At 40.0% G+C, this 18,885-nt stretch overlaps 1 protein-coding gene across 2 annotated transcripts in view; it reads right to left on the bottom strand.

Moving 5' to 3' along the window:
• Window positions 1–18,885, bottom strand: part of PHEX (phosphate regulating endopeptidase X-linked) — a 267,193-nt gene that overhangs the window by 236,622 nt on the left and 11,686 nt on the right. For both annotated transcript variants that reach the window (XM_081946240.1, XM_081946241.1), the window contains exon 3: window positions 11,653–11,814. In XM_081946240.1, the coding sequence (XP_081802366.1) occupies window positions 11,653–11,814 (162 nt within the window). The remainder of the gene's footprint in view (window positions 1–11,652; window positions 11,815–18,885) is intronic.

Genomic DNA, 18,885 nt, shown 5'->3' with positions numbered 1-18,885 from the left:
AAAATCTCGGTATTTAATTTTCATTTTGGGGAAGAGACTGTTCAATGTTTACACAATATCACAGTATGTAAGAAGCAAAAATCAAAATATATTACAAATCAATTACAAACATTACTCTAACAATTGTTCACAGTGTAATCCTGCACATGCTTATTCAGAAAAATGTCTAGTCAGTGGGCTCTTTTTCAAATAAGTTTTCATTGGATTGCAGCCTCAATTAATCCAACTAAGACTAGGCTTTCAGCCCAATTAAAGTATTTTATTAGTCTCGATCAAGAACTTCGTACGTCAAAATCTTGGCATTTCTCTCTAGTTTACATTGCTTAAGATCACTTGGTTTACATGCCTTCAAATTCTTATAAATTGTAATGCAGTACTTGTAAGCAGTGAAATACAACAGTTCACTGTAAATTATGTCATCAGATTACTTTTAATGCAAGAGGGATTTGACATTAAAACACTTCAGGAAAATAAAGACCTCTGCTGGATTCTGCATTATTACATGGCAGTTGCTTTCTATCTGCTGTCTTCCAACAAGGCTGAAAGCTGACTGTTAGAGAGTAGAAATTTAATGCATCTGAAAGATGCTATGGAGAAAGGAGATTCCAGGGTAAGGTTTCACCAAAAGCAGTTGTTTCAGAATCCAATTATTGTTAAACATTTCTAGCATTCATGAATGCATGGCATCCAGTCAAAAAAGTTAGGATGGCAGCTGTAACCATGCTATCAAAGCATATTCCTCTCTTGCATGAACATATTCAATTGTGAAATTCAATTGTGAAATTGCAGCTATCCTCTTTACATTTTTGAAAAACATTATGGACGTCTTTCCTGAAAGCCAAGTTCAAAAGTAAAATACTTGAACTTTTTGTTTTTAAATTTATGAAAATGGATGCATGCTAATCCTTAATATAAGTTTAATGAACTTCAATTGATGTCTGAAATTCTGGAATAGAACATAATCAAACAATGAAAACATATATTTCCCACAAATCTCTGATTCTACATTTGAATAATATACAGATGCTAGAATTATCAGGCCAAATATTATCAGGTCATTATTACATCTGGTTTAACAGTCAAAATATACTGCTATCCAATAATTTCTTGCTACAGCTTTATAATATTTGAGGAAGAAAATATCTTGACATTGCAATCCTGTTGATGTCAACAGAATGATGTTCCATATAAACAGATCTCTAACACTTTCTATATGAAACACAAACATCAGAAAAATATTGATCATCTTAGTTGCTCTTCTCTGAATTTTTTCCAATGTCTCAACAACTTTTTTGTAGTGCGGTGATCAAAATTGGTTGCAGTATCCCAGGTGTGGTCTTACTAGGGCTTTATAAAGTGTACTAACACTTCACGTGATTTTGATTCTATGCCTCTTTTTATACAACTCAGGGCTCTATTAGCCTTTTTGGCTGCAGCAGGAAACTGCTGGCTCATATTCAAGTGATCATCCACTAAGGACTCCAAGGTCTTTCTCATAGTTACTGTTTTTCAGCCAGGTCTCACCTAATCTGTACTTATACCTTTGATTTTTTTTCTGCCTAAATGTAAAACTTTGCTTTTCTCCACATTAAAATTTATTTTGTTGGATAGGGCCTATTCAAGTTTGTCAAGATCTTTTTGGATCCTGAGTTTGTCTTCTAGGATGTTGGCTATTCCTGCCAGTTTAGTGTCAACTGCAGATTTGATGATTTCCCCTTCTATTCCATCATCTAAGTCATTTATGAAGATATTGAAGAGTACTGGGCCTAAGATGGAACCCACTGCTTACTTCCCTTCGTGTAGATAGTACCATTAAGGGCTACTCATTGAGTACAGTTTGTCAGCAAGCTACTAATCTATCTGGTGGTATGTTATCTATTCCATATTTTTTAGCTTACCAATAAGTAGGTTGTGGTCTACTTCATCAAATGCCTTACTTAAGTCTAAGTATACTATGTCCACAGCATTTCGCTGGTCTATTAACTTAGTCACTTTATCGAAGAATGAAATAAGATTGGTTTGGCATGATCTGTTTTTATCAAACTCTTGCTGGCTACTAGTTATAACTTTATTTGTTTCTAGATGTTCGCAGATCTATTTTTTTATTATCTTTTCCAGGATCTTCCCAGGAATTGATGTTAGTTTAATTGGTGTGTAGTTTGCTGGGTCTGTTTTTTATTCCTATTTTAGTAGTTGGGAACCACATCAGCCCCTTTCAAGTCCTCTGGTACTTCCCTGGTGCTCCAGGATTTTTGAAAGATATGGTATAATGGTTCTAAAATAACATCTGTCAGTTCCTTCAGAACTCTGGGAGGTAATGTCAGCCACTGCTTCTCTTACTTGCTATCAGCTGCCATAGAAATGGGGTGTCAGATCCCTAAACGCGATACTGCCATTCAATTGGGAGGAGGGGGGCCTCGGAGTAATGTATTGGAGGTGCCCATGACAACTGATATTTTACAACTGCTTTCCTGGTGCCAGAAGGATGGAGATCTCAGTACCTCTGGAGGGATGTTTATGATGGCCATGTGGGGTATCTTACTTTAATGTCTAACGAAAGATAGCCATGGGAATGAATGTTTATTCGGCTCTCAGGGCAGTTGGTAAAGGAAACATTTTCACACTTGTGTATTGGCCAGAAACTGCATTCTGACAAAAGGGGAGGGGTCACTATCACTTTAATTCTACTTCCATTGCCTAAGGGGATTCAAATGTTGCTCTGCCTTAACTGCTTCCATTCTTCTTAATTAAAGGTTCCTTTTGAAATAATCCATTTCAGGAGTCTTCACTTTCTTAAATTTGGGGAGGAGCCCTTACACAGGGAAGGTGGGGGCATGGTATTTGGGGTGGGAATAAATGGTACAGGAGGTGATATGAAAAAAGGAGTTTTCTTCTCACCATCTTTTGCGCATGCTGGTGGCCGGTGTTTGGACCTGGTCAAGGCCAACCGTTCTGCATACCAACATGATGATGTCTTTTGGAGATGCACCCCACATGACACCTAAAGGAGTTGCAGATTGGACACTGGGGTGGGGTCATTGGAGGGAAGGGGCTGGGTTATCATTTGCTATGTATTTGTTTGCACCTTTCTGGCTCAGATCTTGCTTTACTTTCGCTGCTATCTTTTCATAACCAGTAAAAGTATTTTAATTCCACGAACAATGGAATTAGGAGTTTTCTTTCTTGGTTATTGATGGAGGCAAGCCTGACAAGTAATTTGTTGGGTCTGGGTGGTTTATATTCCTCAAGGTCATTCTGAGCATTTGCTTTCCTGACTTCATCTCTGCAATTTCTGGCTATCTGCTGATATTCTGCCTTAGTTATGTGTCCCTCTTTCCACTTTTTGTACTTGTCCTTTTTGTCTTCCAGTTTATCAGAGAGATCTTTGTGCAGCTATGCTGGTTTCTTCTTGAATTTCTTGTTTCTCTTTTTTAGTGATATTATGCTGGACTGGATTTTTATGATCTCATTTTTGGGGGTTTCACATGCTTCTTGAGTTATTTTCCCCTTTAGGATTTTCATCCATGGAATTTTTCCTAGGCTGTCTCTGAGTTTGTTAAAATCAGCTCTTTTAAAGTTTAAGACACTGATTGGATTATTTTCCACTGCTTGTGTTTGCATTATATTGAATTCCAGTATGACATGGTTACTTTCACCCACGGTTCTGGCAACTTCAACTCCCTCTACCACTTCTCTATAAGTAAGAATTAGGTCCAGTATAGCTTTACTTCTAGTTGCCTCATCCACCTTTTGGATGACAAAGTTGTCAGCTAGTCTGATTAGGAATCTGTTGATCTCCCACTTGGTGCAGAGTTTGTCTCCCAGTTGATATCTGGATAGTCAAATAATCCCATTAATATTATGGTATGCTCCCTACATACATTTGTTAACTGACAAACAGTTCATCAAACTGTTCATCTACTGTATTTCTTGTGATTGGTTAGATGGCCTGTAATATACACCTATGCCAATGTCGCTCTTTTTTTATATTGACCCATATACATTCTAGATCTTTGATCATGTGCATTTCTGTACATATGTAGTGATCTGTTACATATAGTGCAACCGCACCTCCTTTTTTTGTTGATCTGTTTGTTTTGAAAAATTTGTATCCATCCATTAGTACATTCCAATCATGGGTTTCATTCCATCAGGTTTCTGTAATGGCAACTATATCATACTTACCCCTGTGTACTATTGCTTCTAGTTCATCCTGTTTGTTTCCCAAGATTTGAGCATTTGTATATAAGCATTTAGGACTTTTATGCCTGCCCATGTATATGTTTCCTGCATCTCCTACTTGTTATTGGAGTTTTTTCTTTTTTCTCATCAGTCCCTACCTCATTGTTTGAATTATTTTCTTGGGATTTATGTTTGGTTTTGTGTTCTAGAGATTCCAAAGATTGGTCACCCTTCCCCCTCAATTTTAGTTTAAAACCTTTCTGATGAGTTGGGCAAGTCTTTTTCCAAGTTCATTTTCCCCTGTTTTCATGAGGTGCAATTTCATGAATTTTTTTGTCTCAAATCTGCCTTCCCTCCCTCCCTTTATCTTTACATGAACTAGGGAAGGCCTTGTGTAAGATGTTTACTCACTTTATATTCTTGCCCTGGGCTCAGGCCCCTTTTACCTGTTGCCTTGATAACAGCTTTTTCCTGTCCCTCAAGGCCATTCTTTGACCTTCTACAAATAATAATTTATTAACCCCAACTCTTAATGAATCTGTTGTTACCAGGAAAAGCACATGGATAAAAATATATAATGATTTGTGATTCAACAGTAAAGGAACGAGCAGTCAAGAAATAATCTGCTCATTAGTACTTGGTAGAACAGCCATGGAAGTCTTAGAAAAGATATTCAACTGTCATAATGAACAGAATAGTGTAAGCAATTATATTCTCTGTGACATACTATTGAAGCAAAAGTTGGATTTTGAAGAAGCAGGATAGGAAATGTATTGATGCTTTTGAACTTTGAGGTTGGAGGAATCCCCTAAGATTGCCATAAATAGCAAAGAAAACAAACAGATCATAGATTAACAGAGTTGGAAGGGACCTTGTAGGTTATCTAGTTCAACTAGCAGACCCTACACCATTTTTGACAGATGGCAGTACAGTCTCTTCTTGAAAGTCTCGTGATGAAGCTCCCACAACTTCTAAAGGCAAGCTGTTCCATTGGTTAATTGTTCTCACTGTCAGAAAATTTCTCCTTACTTTCAGGTTGAATCTCTCCTTGTTCAGTTTCTATCCATTATTTCTTTTCTGGCCTTCGGGCACTTTGGAAAATAGCTTGACTCCCTCCTCTCTATGACAGTCCTTCAAATATTGGAATAGTGCTATCATGTCTCCCCTGGGCCTTCTCTTCACTAGACTCACCATGTCCAGTTACGGCAACCATTCATCATATGTTTTAGCCTCCATTCCCCTAATCATCTTTTTTGCTCTTCTCTGCGCTCTTTCTAGAGTCTCAACATCTTTTTTATAATGTGGTGATCAAAACTGGATGCAGTACTCTAGGTGTGGTCTTACTAAGGCTCTATAGAGTGGTATTAGTACCTCACTTGATCTTGATTGTATCCCTCTGTTAATGCAATTTAGGATTGCATTGGCTTTTTTGGCTGCCACCACACACTATTGGCTCAATTGTTTGTCTACTAAGACTCCAAGATCCCTCTCACAGTTACTGCTATTAAGCCTGATTTCACCCAGTCTATATGTGTATTTTTGGTTTTTCTTGCCTAAGTGTAAAGCTTTACTTTTCTCTACACTGAATTTCATTTTGTTAGATAGGGCCCAAGGTTCAAGTCTGTCAATCTGGATCTTGAGCCTATCATCTAGGGTTTTGGCTATTCCTGCCAGTTTAGTATCATCTGTAAATTTGGTAAGTTCCCCTTTTATTCCATCATCTAAATCATTTATGAAGATATTGAAGAGTACTGGGTCTAGGAAGAACCCACTGCTTACTTCACTCCATGTAGATGTAGGACTATTCATTGAGTACAGTTTGTCAGCCAGTTATGAATCCGTTTGATGGTGATGCTATCTATCCCAACTTTTTCTAGCTCACCAAGAAGTAGGTTGTAGTCTACTTTGTTGAATGCCTTACTAAAGTCTAAGTATATTACGTCCACAGTATTTCGCTCGTCTATTAATTTAGTCACTTCATCAAAGAATGAAATAAGATTGGTTTGGCATGATCTGTTTTTAACAAACCAATGCTGACTGCTAGTTATTACTTTATTCATTTCTAGATGTTGGCAGATCTGTTTTTTAATTATCTTTTCCAGTATCTTCCCCGGTATTCATGTTAGGCTGAGTGGTCTGTAGTTTCCTGGGTCTATTCCCCCCCCACACTTTTTTTAAAAGATGAGAACCACATCAGCTTTTTCCTAGTCCTCTGGTAGTTCCCAGGTGCTCCAGGATTTTTGAAAGATGTGATACAGCAGTTCTGAGATAACATCTGCCAGCTCCTTCAGAACTCTGGAATGTAATCTGTTGGGTCCCAGTGATTTATATTAGTCAAGGTCAGATAGATGTTCTCTCACCATTTTCTTGCTTATTTTAATTTTTATTTCTAATTTGTCTTTTACTATAGTATTTTTGGTACTTTGGGCTATCATTTCTTTTTGCGTAAAGATTGATGCAACAAATGAGTTAAGCATTTCTGCTTTCCCTCTGCTGCCTGTTACTTGTTTGCCATGTTGTCGCTTTAGTGAACCAACTGTTTCCTTGATTTTTTTCTTGTTATTTATATGTTGGAAGAAACTTTTTTTTAATTATCTTTGATTTTTGTTGCAAGTATTTGTTCATTCTGAGCCTTTGCTTTCCTGACTTAATCGTTGCATTTTCTGGCTATCTGCTGATAATCAGCCTTAGTGAAGTGTCCCTCTTTCCATTTTTTGTACTTATCCTTTTTGTCTTTCAGTCTATCAGAGAGATCTTTGTGCAGCCATGATGGTTTCTTCTTGGATTTCTTGTTTCTCTTTTTCAGTGGTATTGTGCTGGATTTGACTTTTTATGATCACATTTTTCAGAGTTTCCCACACTTCTTGAGTTGTTTTCCCCTTAAGGATTTTCATTCGAGGAATCTTTCCCAAGTTAACAAGCAAATCACCAAACAAAACAATCCAGAGTTCATTTCAGAGTAGAAATGACCAGACACAGATTTTCCTACTCTGAACACATTACGAAAAGATCCAACTTTGTAAAGAAAACTTTGATGTTGAGAAAAGTAAAGAGGGGCAGCTGTCGGACTGAGCGGCTGTGCAAACAGGCTGCTCTGCAGTGCACAGCCAATTTCCAGCCATCTGGTGGGCTTTTGTAGCCGAAAGGGGGTCTCAGAGGGACACCCAAAAGGTGGATGTTCTGCGGTTCATGCACAGATGGCGGAGAGTGGAGGTTTGTGGAGTGAAGCAGAAGAAATCTCTTGAGCATCAGACAGAGAGAAGATGAGCAATAATGGCTGACTTGAAGGGCTGACAGCTGGACAAAGTAAGCATGAATTAAGTGGAACAATGGTGGACTGTTCCTGGACATAATTTAGTTTCAACCATTGAAATTAAAAGAGATTGTTTTGAGGAGTTTCCCTGGTGGAAGAAGCAATCATAACTGAAAGGAGGGATGGAGGCAACCTCACCCGATCAAGGAAAGAACAGGAAGAGTTGGTGGGGTAAAGATAGGAGATCAAGGAGAATAAGATGGATTGGCTGGAACAATAGGAATACTCCGTTTTTTTGTATCTTCTTCATTTTACCAACTTTTTTCGGCAAAGGATATTATTGGAGTATCGAATTTAATGTAAGATTGGAGAAAAGGTTTGGAGCAGCACCAATGGGAGAGCGTGACAATGTGAAAGTTTGGTGATTAATGGCTTCCTTCTGAAATGGTAACAGTGCTTCTTGAAAACAGAAAAGGAGATAGGGTGACATCTAGGTCAAAGAGAGGAAATACTGGTGAGATATATATAGAAGGGAAGCTGAAAGAAGGAACTATTTTGGCTTTTTGGCTTTTTGAAGTACTATTGACTATTAACTGACTATCAATTTTAAAAAATTGAAGTCACACAGAGAGACTTACTTATTTTAACAGACTTGAGTTGAACTTTAGCTGAACTATATTAAGAATATTAAGATCATCAATAAGTATTAATAATATTATCAATAATATTACAGTGGTAGCAATTAGTGAAATAGAAAGAGTGTGATTGATACAGGTTTCATGGTTGCTTTCAATTTAATAGCTTAAATTGTGATATTTAACCTCAATATACCTCAATATGCTCTCATATAAGAGATAATTGTGTATGTTTTATAATTGTCTATATGTGATAACAAAATAGAATATTAATAGCTCATAATAGCTAGAGAGATGGAGGCTTATATTGGTGGGAAGAAAAAGTGGGAGAACTTGATAAAATATGAGTTTGTGAGAAGGCTGTTAAAAATGAGTGTTACCAATTTAATGAAGATCAGGACAGGGAGAAAACAAGGTACTCAATTAACAGGGGCAGCCCCGAGCCCTTTAGGCCAACAATGCATGAAGGAAATGGTTCAGAGGGAGAGGTCAAATTCATTTAAAGACCTTCAGGTCATACTGCAAGGTATGCAAGAGGTGATGAAACAAAACCATGAGGAACTGAGAAAAGAGAAGAGAAGAATGATACAGGAGAACTAAAGGAGAAGATGCAGGTGATGGATGAGAAATTTGAATCCTTCCAACAACAAATTATGAAAAATGAGCAAAGATTACAAGAAATGGAAGTGAGAATAGAGAAAGAAGAAAAAAGTGTAGATGAAATTAGTGAAAAATTAATTCAGGCCAATAGGGAGCTTGAAAATACATTTGTATTTTTAGAGTCTGAAAAATTGGCGCATTATGCTTCCAAAATGAGAGGAGAGTGAAGACCTGCTGGAAATCATGGGAGAATTATTAACAAAAGCACTTGGAATTAAGAAGGAAAAGATGCTGATGGAAATAGAAGAGACCTATAGAGTACAGATAAATTATGCGAGGAGACATAATTTACCAAAGGAAATATGTTAAATTGGTGAAGAAATCAATCCAAGATAAAATATTACACAGAAGAGATGAACCAATAGAATATGGAGGGAAGCAATTAATAGTCCTGAAACAAGTACCAAGAAGGGTCAGAGAATTGAGAAGACCTTACCAATTCCTGACTTCCAAATTAACCATATGTAACATCAACTTTAGGTGGCTGATTACGGAAGACATTATGGTCACGTGGCAGGATAAAAGACAGAATAGACACCATGGACAAGGCAGAGGAATTCTACAGTCAATATATCATTAATGAAGAAGAAGTAGAAGAAAAGGAAGATTTGGAAGGAAGAGACTCGAGACTAGTGGAAAAAGAAAAGAGTGTGTTACAAATTAAAGAGAGAGGTGAAGGAAAGGAAGAAAAGATGGAGAATTATGAGGGAAGACACCAGGAAACAAAAGAAGTTAGAACAACAAGAAGCACAAAACCAAGGTATTGATAGAGAAATGCAAGAGGAGATAAAAAGTCCTATCACTTAACATCAATGGATTAAATTCACCTACCAAAAGAAAGAAAATCTTTAACAGATTAAAGAAGCTAAATTTGGACATTATAGCAATACAAGAAGTTCATATAAAAGAAAAACAAAAGCAGCTATTAGAATACCCCAAACTAGGGATCATATATAATGCAGTGTTGAAAGAAGCGAAGATACCACAATCATGGGTGGAGGCAAATATCACACTGATACCAAAAGAGAATTCAGACAGGATGCTAATTAAGCATGGATAACCATATCCTTGTTAAATACAGACTACAAAATATTCACATCAATAATAGCTGAATGTTTAAAAAGATTCCTAGATGAGTTTATACACATGGATCAAAATGGTTTTCTACCAAAATGACAAATGAAAAATAACATAAGAATAATATTAGATGTCTTAGAATATTACGAGAGACATAATGGAACACAGGTGGCATTGTTATTTCTAGATGCGCCAAAAGCTGTTTACAAAGTTAATTGGGAATTTATGTTACAACAATTGAAATATATGGAATTTGGTGATACATTTTAAAGTATATTTTGGGTGATATACTCCAACCAAGAAGCTAAAGTAATAGTAAATGGAGAGGTGACAAAAAAGTTTAAAATCCAGAAAGGCATGAGGCAAGTGTGTCCTCTATCCCCTTTGTTTCAAATATTGTCTCTAGAAGTGTTAACAAGGATAATACAGAAAGAAACTCAAATTAAAGGACTGGAAATTAGGAAATAAGTCTGAGGCTGATGGAGGTATTAGAGGACTATGGAAAGGTAGTCGGATTGAAAATTAAAAAAGATAAAACTAAAATGATAGTTAAAAATATGATGGAGAAGCAAAAGGAGGAATTGGCCAAGGGAATAAATATCCAGGTGGGGGAAAATGAAATATTTAGGAATTTATATAATGGAAAGGTGTACATCAATCAAAGAGAACAACTATGTTAACCAACTATATAAAAGAAAAATTGGAGAGGTGGAAAAATTTGAGACTCTCCTTCATGGGAAGGATAGCAGTGATCAAAATGAACATTCTACTGAAATATCCCAATTCAAAATATCCCAATAAAACTAGATTAAAAAGTACTTTGGAAAATTGAATAAAATGACATCAGAATACATTTGGCAAGGGAAGAAAGCAAGGATTAAATTTAAACTTCTGCAAGATGTAAAGGAAAGAGGTGGATTTAGTGTACCAGAATGGGAATTATTTCATGAAGCAGCAACACTTACCTGGGTAAAAAGAATGGATAGATTTAAAAAATAATAGATTGCTAACACTAGAGGGCCATGATTTACATTTAGGATGGCATGCCTTCCTGTGGTACAGGAAGCAGGTAGCACATCAATATTTTCAGAGACACTTCATAAGACAGGCACTATTAGAAACATGGAATAAATTAAAGAGGAAAAATTATACCGATTTGGCTATCAACATTAGAAGCGGTAGTGCACCCAAACTTTATTAATCAGGCAAAACAGGTCACCTATAAAGATAAATTAGATAAAAAAGGGAGATTAAGATTGAGGCAAGAGCTAAAAGAACAAGGGATAGGTCTGGAATGGTGGCCTTACCTCCAAATCCAATCATGTTACTTGAAAGATATGTGCAGCATTAATGGAGAGTCGATGGCAATAGACAAGATCCTTTTGGGGACAAATGCTAAATTGATAATGAAGATTTACACATTTTTATTAGAATATAAGATGGAAGAAGAGCAGGTTAAGGAGACAATGGCGATATTGCATGGGCGATAAACATTGGCTATAATATACATCTGAATAGATGGCAAGAACCATGGGAAAGGAATAGGAAGGACCAGGTTAGAGATATATGGTCATGGAGAAAATTTGTGTGATTGCTAAGAGTTGGCACCTATTTGACACATAATCAACCAAAAACAAAATTTATACATTAACAGTATCACCTTAAGTGATAGCCACCTGGGCTTATTTAGAATTAGGTGGCATACAAGTTCAATGAATTATTTTACCAGCAACTATCCAATACATTAATGTTTGTTCTTAATAAGTAGAAACAAATGATGACAACAAAAAAAAGCTATATGAAGCAAATTAGTTAGCTAAAGTCCTTCAGCAAGGATACACTTACCTTTCAATTTTAGATCTACATTATGTCTCAGCCAAGGATAGATTCCATAATTTGAATAATCTTCTGGTATTGGATTATCTTGAAACCATCCTTCACAGGCAAATCGGAAAAAGTTATCACAGGGATCCACAGATACATTTAGCTTGCTTTTGATGGAGGCAGCTGGAAAAAGTTATATAATTTCATAGATCATCAGTTGATAATATTAATTGCTATACAAGACATGCAAATCACTTCCAGATAGACAAATAGATCTCTCCAAGCAGATCTAAATCTACTATCTAAAATGTCCAGAACAGTTGGAACAAGTGAAGGTTCCTTGAACATCCTGCCTCCAAGTCTCTTTCAATGGTCACAGAAACACCCCTTTAGTCAAAAAAATGTCAGCCTCTACTTTCCTTGCTTGCTATCGGCTGCCATAGAAATGGGGAGGGAGGGCCTTGAAGTATTTGGGAAGGGGAATTACTGGTGCTGGAGGAGTTATGAAGAAGGGAGTTTTGTTCTCACCATCTTCTGTGCATGCTGGTGGCCTATGTTTGGTCAAGGCCAACCATCTCGTATACCAACCTGATGAGGCTTTTTGAAGATGCACCCCACATGACACCTTAGGGAGTTGCAGATTGGACATGGGGTTGGGGAATTGGGGGGAGAGTGCTGGGTAAACGTTTGATATGTATATGTTCATGCCTTTTTGGCTCAAATCTTGTTTTCTTTTCCGCTGCTTTCAATTCATATCTAGTAAAAGTACTTTATCTTTATTCAAATGGTGTTGAGGTTTTTCTTTCTTGAATATTCAAGGAGGCATGCCTGACATTAAGCAAGATCTCACTTTGCACCCATCCCGGAGTTAAAAGCTTCCATGGAGGGAGCACCCAAATGTCTAACCCCTGTGGTGAGCAGGAGAAGATGATGGCAGGGACCACAACCAGCCAACAACCAGAGGATCACTTGTAGGCAGCTGAAAGAGAGGATCTCGTGATGACCCATACTTTACACCTTCTTCAGGAGGCTTGGGAACAAGGAATCTTCCATGAAAGTCTCACTGAAAGGGAGAGTGGATTATCCAAATATTTTGGCACCGAATGCCAAATATTCCTCTTCTTGGAGTAAAGTACAGAGGAGGTCCCAAAGAACTGGGTTTTTTTTTAGTGCAAGTTTGGGATTACATGCAAGAGTATGGTGAGGATTTCCCATCAGAAGTGGCCAAAGTGAGAAGTGTTACTATGACTTTGGAAGGCAAAGCGGTTGCCTGGATGGTAGCTTTGTGTAATGATGATTCCCCCTGCTGAGGGATTACAAGGAAAATATGACATCCCTGAGGAAATGCTTTGATGACCCCCTCCTAAATCAAAAGGAAAGAAGCAGGATGAAACCCTTAACCCAGGAGGGGAGGCCTGAGGCCTGAGGCTGAGTACACTCAGGAGTTTTGTGAGCTGTTTATGCATATGCGGGGGTGGTCTGAGGAGGCACCAAAAGCAGGAAAGGAGGGGCATTGGGAGCCCAACTACTATGCTAGACATGGCCCAAAACTGACCCCAGCTGGTGAGACGGAACCTGGCTGGCAGCTAGGGAGATGCTGTGAAACCACCCTAGAAGGCATGGAAGGTGCTGATGTCCTTCCTCCAGACCAGGAGGAGAAGGAACCCTCCTTTTCTGTGAGAGAAAGTGAAACTGATTCAGATGATGAACACTTGATAAGTAAGATCAGGCCCCATGACCATCCCAGTAGAATTAAAAGTACCCTCAACTGGAGCACAGGGGAACATGCTGGTCCTTTTAGACTCTGGATGCATCTGATGTGTAATCAGCCCAGAGGTGGTGGAAAAAATGGGTCTAAGACTGAGAACTATGAAAGTACCATTGCCTTTTACCATCTGGATGGGTCAATTGCTGGGGGGCAGCCCATTTTGTAACCAAACTGGTGGAGATGTGGATGGGGGACCACCAAGAAACCCTGAGTTTCATCGTGGCACCAGGGATGGAACGGCTCTCATATTGGGATTACCTTGGTTGTGGAAATGGAACCCTCATGTGAACTGTCAGAAAGGATGGCTACTCATCCATTCGGCTAAGCCAACAGAGGGGAAGAGAAAGACTTCCCACCTAGCCAGAGCTGCAACTGACTTAGCAGTTGTCATGTATGAGAAAATTGTGGGAGAGGAAAGAATTCGGAAACAATATTGGGACCTCAAAAGGCATTCAGTGAAAGGGCTTCTGACAAGCTTTCCCCCCCCCACCGCGCCACAGATTGCAGCATAGAGATCCTCCCAGGGGAGAAACTCCCTAAACCGCAGATTTACTTGATGACCCCATGTGAACTGGAGGAATTATGTAACTTCATTGATAAAAACTTAAAGAGGGGGTTCATTCAACCAGCTAGGCCACAGGTGGCCGAACTGGTCTTATTCCGAGAGAAAAAAGATGGCTCTCTGCGCTAATGTGTGAACTATAAAAACTTGAACACCATTTGTGTGAAAAATGTGTACTGTTGCCCCTCATGAAGGACATGTTGGCACACCTGGCAAACGGGAAAATTTTCACAAAATTAGATTTAAGGGATGCCTATTACCGGGTCCAAATAAAAGAAGGAGACAAGTGCGTGCTGGCAGGGGAGCAGAGGTCAACCCTGAGGCCACTCTCTTGTGGGGTGCCACAGGGGTCGGTCCTCTCGCCTCTCCTGTTCAACACGTACATGAAGCCGCTGGGTGAGATCATTCGTGGTTTTGGGGTTGAGTACCATCTGTACGCTGATGATACTCAGCTGTACATCTCCACCCCGAACCACCCCAACGAGGCCGTCAAAGTGATGTCCCGGTGCCTGGAGGCCGTACGGGTCTGGATGGGAAGCAACAGGCTCTAACTCAACCCCTCCAAGACGGAGTGGCTGTGGATACCGGTGCCCCGGTTCAACCAGTGGGTTCCATCACTGGCCATTGGGGGCGAACAACTGGCCCCCGTGGAACGGGCGCGCAATTTGGGCATCCTCCTGGATGCTCGGCTGTCGATGGACGACCATGTGACAGCCGTGGCAAGGGGGGCGTTCCACCAGGTTCACCTGGTGCACCAATTGCACCCCCTATTGGACTGGGACGCCCTTCGCGCAGTCACCCATGCGCTTGTGACGTCCCGCCTGGACTACTGCAATGCTCTCTACATGGGGCTCCCCTTGAGATGCACCCAAAGGCTGCAGCTGGTCCAGAATGCGGCCGCGCGGGTAATCATGGGATGTACTAGATACTCCCATATAACACCTCTCCTGCGCGAGCTGCACTGGCTACCTGTGGCTTTTCGGGTGCGTTTCAAGGTGTTGGTTATCACCTTTAAAGCGCTCCATGGCACAGGACCTAGCTACCTGCGGGATCGCATCCTACTCCACACATCCCTGCGACCCATTCGCTCTCACAGGGAGGGACTCCTTCGGGTGCCGTCCACTAGGCAATGCCAGCGGGCGGCGCCCAGGAGTAGGGCCTTCTCTGTGATGGGCCCGACCCTCTGGAATGACCTCCCCCCCGACATCAGAACTACTATCAATCTCCGCTCCTTCCGCAAGAAACTCAAGACCCACCTGTTCCAATTAGCTGGCCTGGCCCAACCATAGTTTCAATTTTCAATCATCCTGACCGGCATTTTAAATTTTAAGGGGTTGTCCTTTTAACCTGTTTTAATTTTTATTATCACTGTACAGACCCTATATTTAATTTGTTTTTAATAAGGGGTATTTAATATTGTTATTGTATATATGGTTTTAGCTTTTGTCTGTACACCGCCCCGAGTCCCCTCGGGGAGAGGGGGCAGTCTATAAATTCAATAAATGAAAATGAATTCAATAAATGAAGACTGCTTTCAACTGCCCTCTGGGGTGTTTCCAGTTTAGAGTGCTTCCCTTTGGACTACAGGGGCACTAGCCGTTTTTATGCAGCTGATTAATGAGGTGCTACATGAACAGCTGTACAAGGGGATGTTAATTTACCTGGGTGACATACTCGTGTACACAGAAACACTTGAGGATCACGTAAAACTTGTACACTCAGTCCTGAAAAAACTCAGAGCTGCTGAACTTTATGCAAAGTTGTCTAAGTGCAAATTTCACCAAGAAAAAATGACTATTTGGGGTATTACATCTCTCATGAAGGTATCGAGATGGATCCAGAGAAAGTCCGAGCTGTGACAGAATGGGTGGCTCCTCGCACCAGCAAACAGCTGCAAAGTTTTTTGGGATTTGCTAACTTTTACCACCAATTTATCCACTCATTCACTAGCATTGCATTGCTAATTACGAATCTTTTAAAATCAAAGGGGGAAGCAAAACCAAGGCCTATTAAGCCTTTGATATGGACTATGGAATGTCAAGCTGCCTTTGAGAAGTTGAAATGGCTGTTTGCAGCTGAACCTGTTTTAAAACATCCTGACATGGATGCACCTTTTGTGATCCAAGCAGATGCAAGTTACATGGTGGTGGGGGCAGTGCTGCTCCAGGCGAACACAGATGGAAAGCTGCAACCTTGAGCCTACACCTCCCGTAAACTAACAGAAATGGAAAGACAATGGGCAATTTAGGAAAAAGAAGCTTTTGCAATCCAGTGGGCCTTGTTAACTTGGCGGCATTTTCTTGAAGGAGCTAAGCACCCATTTGAGATATGGACTGATCATAAAAACCTTGAAGCATTGAAAACCCTGCAGAAATTGTCACCTAAACAAGTCTGCTGGGCACAACATTTTAACCGGTTTAACTTTACACTAAAATACATCCCTGGAGGAAAGAACTTTATAGCTGATGCCTTGTCCAGGCTTCCCCAGTACAATGGGGCCAAATCAGTCATGATTCATCCAGTCATTCCAGCCATAGCTGCTTTAGTGGTCACCAAGAGTCAGGGAAAAGTGGACTTGGAAGTGCCATCTGATTTGATGAAAAGACTGAGGGAAAGCCTTACATCTGATGAATAGTTCAAGCTACACTCCGATGAGTGCACCATGCAGGATGGTTTTGCGTGGGTTGAAGCCAAACTAAATGTTCCTGCTAGTCTAAAAAGCGTTGTCCTTCAGCAGGCCCTTGACTCAAAATTGGGGGGGATTTGAGGTTCGTAAAGACTTTACATTTGGTTAAAAGACAATTCTGGTGGCCTTTGTTGAAAAAAGACATAGAATCTTATATTGCTAGTTGTCCCGTATGTGTCGCTGCAAAGAGGCTGCCAGGGAAACCTCAAGGACTGCTTCAAAGTGTTGCCCGACCTGGTGCCCCGTGGAAGGAGATATCGATGGATTTTATTGTCAAGTTACCAGAAAGCCAGGGAAATACTGAGATCTGGCTGATCACTGATTTGTTCTCCAAGCAAGGGCATTTTATGCCTTGTTCCAAGATTCCTTCAGCAAAAACACTGACTAAATAATTTATTATTTCAGATAGGGGGATCCAATTCACCTCCCTATTCTGGAAAGAGTTCCTGAAGCTAATAGGCTCTGCCCAGGACCTAAGCTCCACCCACCATCCACAGACTAATGGGGCCTGTGAGAGGGCTAACTCAGTTCTGGAGCAGTATCTTAGGTGCTATGTCAATTATCAACAGGATAATTGGGCTGACCTCTTGCCCCATGCAGAGGTGGCATACAACAATTCAGTACATAGCAGTACTGGAATGACCCCTTTTAATACCTTAAAAGGGAGGAGTTTGTTCCCATTCCTGAACTGCCTCAAGAGAAACCACAAATCTTATCTTTGTCCGAGTGGAGTAATCAGCTTCAAAATCTCTGGCCTATGACTTGCAAATCCTTAGACATGGCTCACAAAGCACACAAAAGACAAGCTGATAAAAAAAAAGGTCAAAGATGAAAGAATACCAGGTTGAGGATAGGGTATTCTTGTCCACTAAGTTTCTTCAGACTATCCAGAAATCAAAGAAACCTGGTCCTAAATATGTGGGACCTTTCCCTATTGTAAAAATTGTAAATCCTGTGTCAGTACAATTGGACTTGCCAAAAACCCTTACGCGAATCCATCCTGTGTTTCATGTGAATTTATTGAAAACTAAACACACATCTTTAATGCGCTCACCTCAACCCCCACCCCCTGTTCCTCTCCTTATTGAAGGAGAACAACATTTTGAGGTTAAAGAAATACTGGATTCTAGGAAACAAAGGGGACAAATTCAATATTTGGTAGCCTGGGAAAAAAAATCCCTCCGTCGCATGCTGAGTGGGTGAATAAGTCTGATGTTAGGGCTCCCACACTCTTGAGAAAATTCCATTCTAAGAATCCCAATAAACCCTAGGTGTGATATATATAATTTGTTATTGTTGCTGTCTTCTTTTATCTTCTTCTCCAGGGATGATGTCTTTTCAGAAGGAGGGCCAAATGTCAGCCTCTACTTTCCTTGCTTGCTATCAGCTGCCATAGAAATGGGGAGGGAGGGGGCTTGAGTTATTTGGGAGGGGGAATTACTGGTGCTGGAGGAGTTATGAAAAAGGGAGTTTTGTTCTCACCATCTTCTGCACATGCTGGTGGCCTGTGTTTGGACTTGGTCAAGGCCAACCGTCTCGCATACTAACTTGATGAGGCTTTTTGAAGATGCACCCCATATGACACATTAGGGAGTTGCAGATTGGCTACATGGGGTTGGGGAATTAGGGAGAGGGTGCTGGGTAAAAATTTGATATGTATTTGTTTGCACCTTTCTGGCTCAGATATTGCTTTCCTTTTTGCTGCTTTCAATTCATATCTACTAAAAAGTACTTTATCTCCATTCAAATGGAGTTGAAGTTTTTCTTTCTTGGATATTGAAGGAGGAATGCCTGACAGAAATATTGATTACACTTGAATTCAACCTCAAGCTTCCTAATAGGAGAACTTAAACGGTCATGAAATGCATGGATCCAACTGAGAAGTGGCAAAACTGACATTGCAGAGAACTCTGTCTGCTTGCTTTTGACACTCAAAATGTCCCAAATTATTTCAAAACATTGAGTACCACTTCAGTGGGCAACTTAACAGGGAAGTTAAAGGAGCAGCCAATTGGGCATTCCCTGGGCAATGGTGATATCATCATTCAATCCTTTCAACCCGGAAGTTCTTCAGCATTCCAAACACAACACTATAGTGGTATTTCAAAATATAAGGTCCCAATTATGTCCATTAGCACTCTCAAAATCTACTGTATCTCCTCCTGATCTGAGAGTTTTGTACATCAAATGCTATAAGAATTCTTCCCAGCAGCCTATCAGATGGTTTGGGTGAACAAA

Source organism: Natrix helvetica (assembly GCF_964273705.1).
Source record: "Natrix helvetica genome assembly, chromosome: 3".
NCBI classification, from domain to species: Eukaryota; Metazoa; Chordata; class Lepidosauria; order Squamata; family Natricidae; genus Natrix; species Natrix helvetica.
Note: the sequence above shows the minus strand (reverse complement) of the source record. Positions and strands in the feature narration are given on the sequence as shown.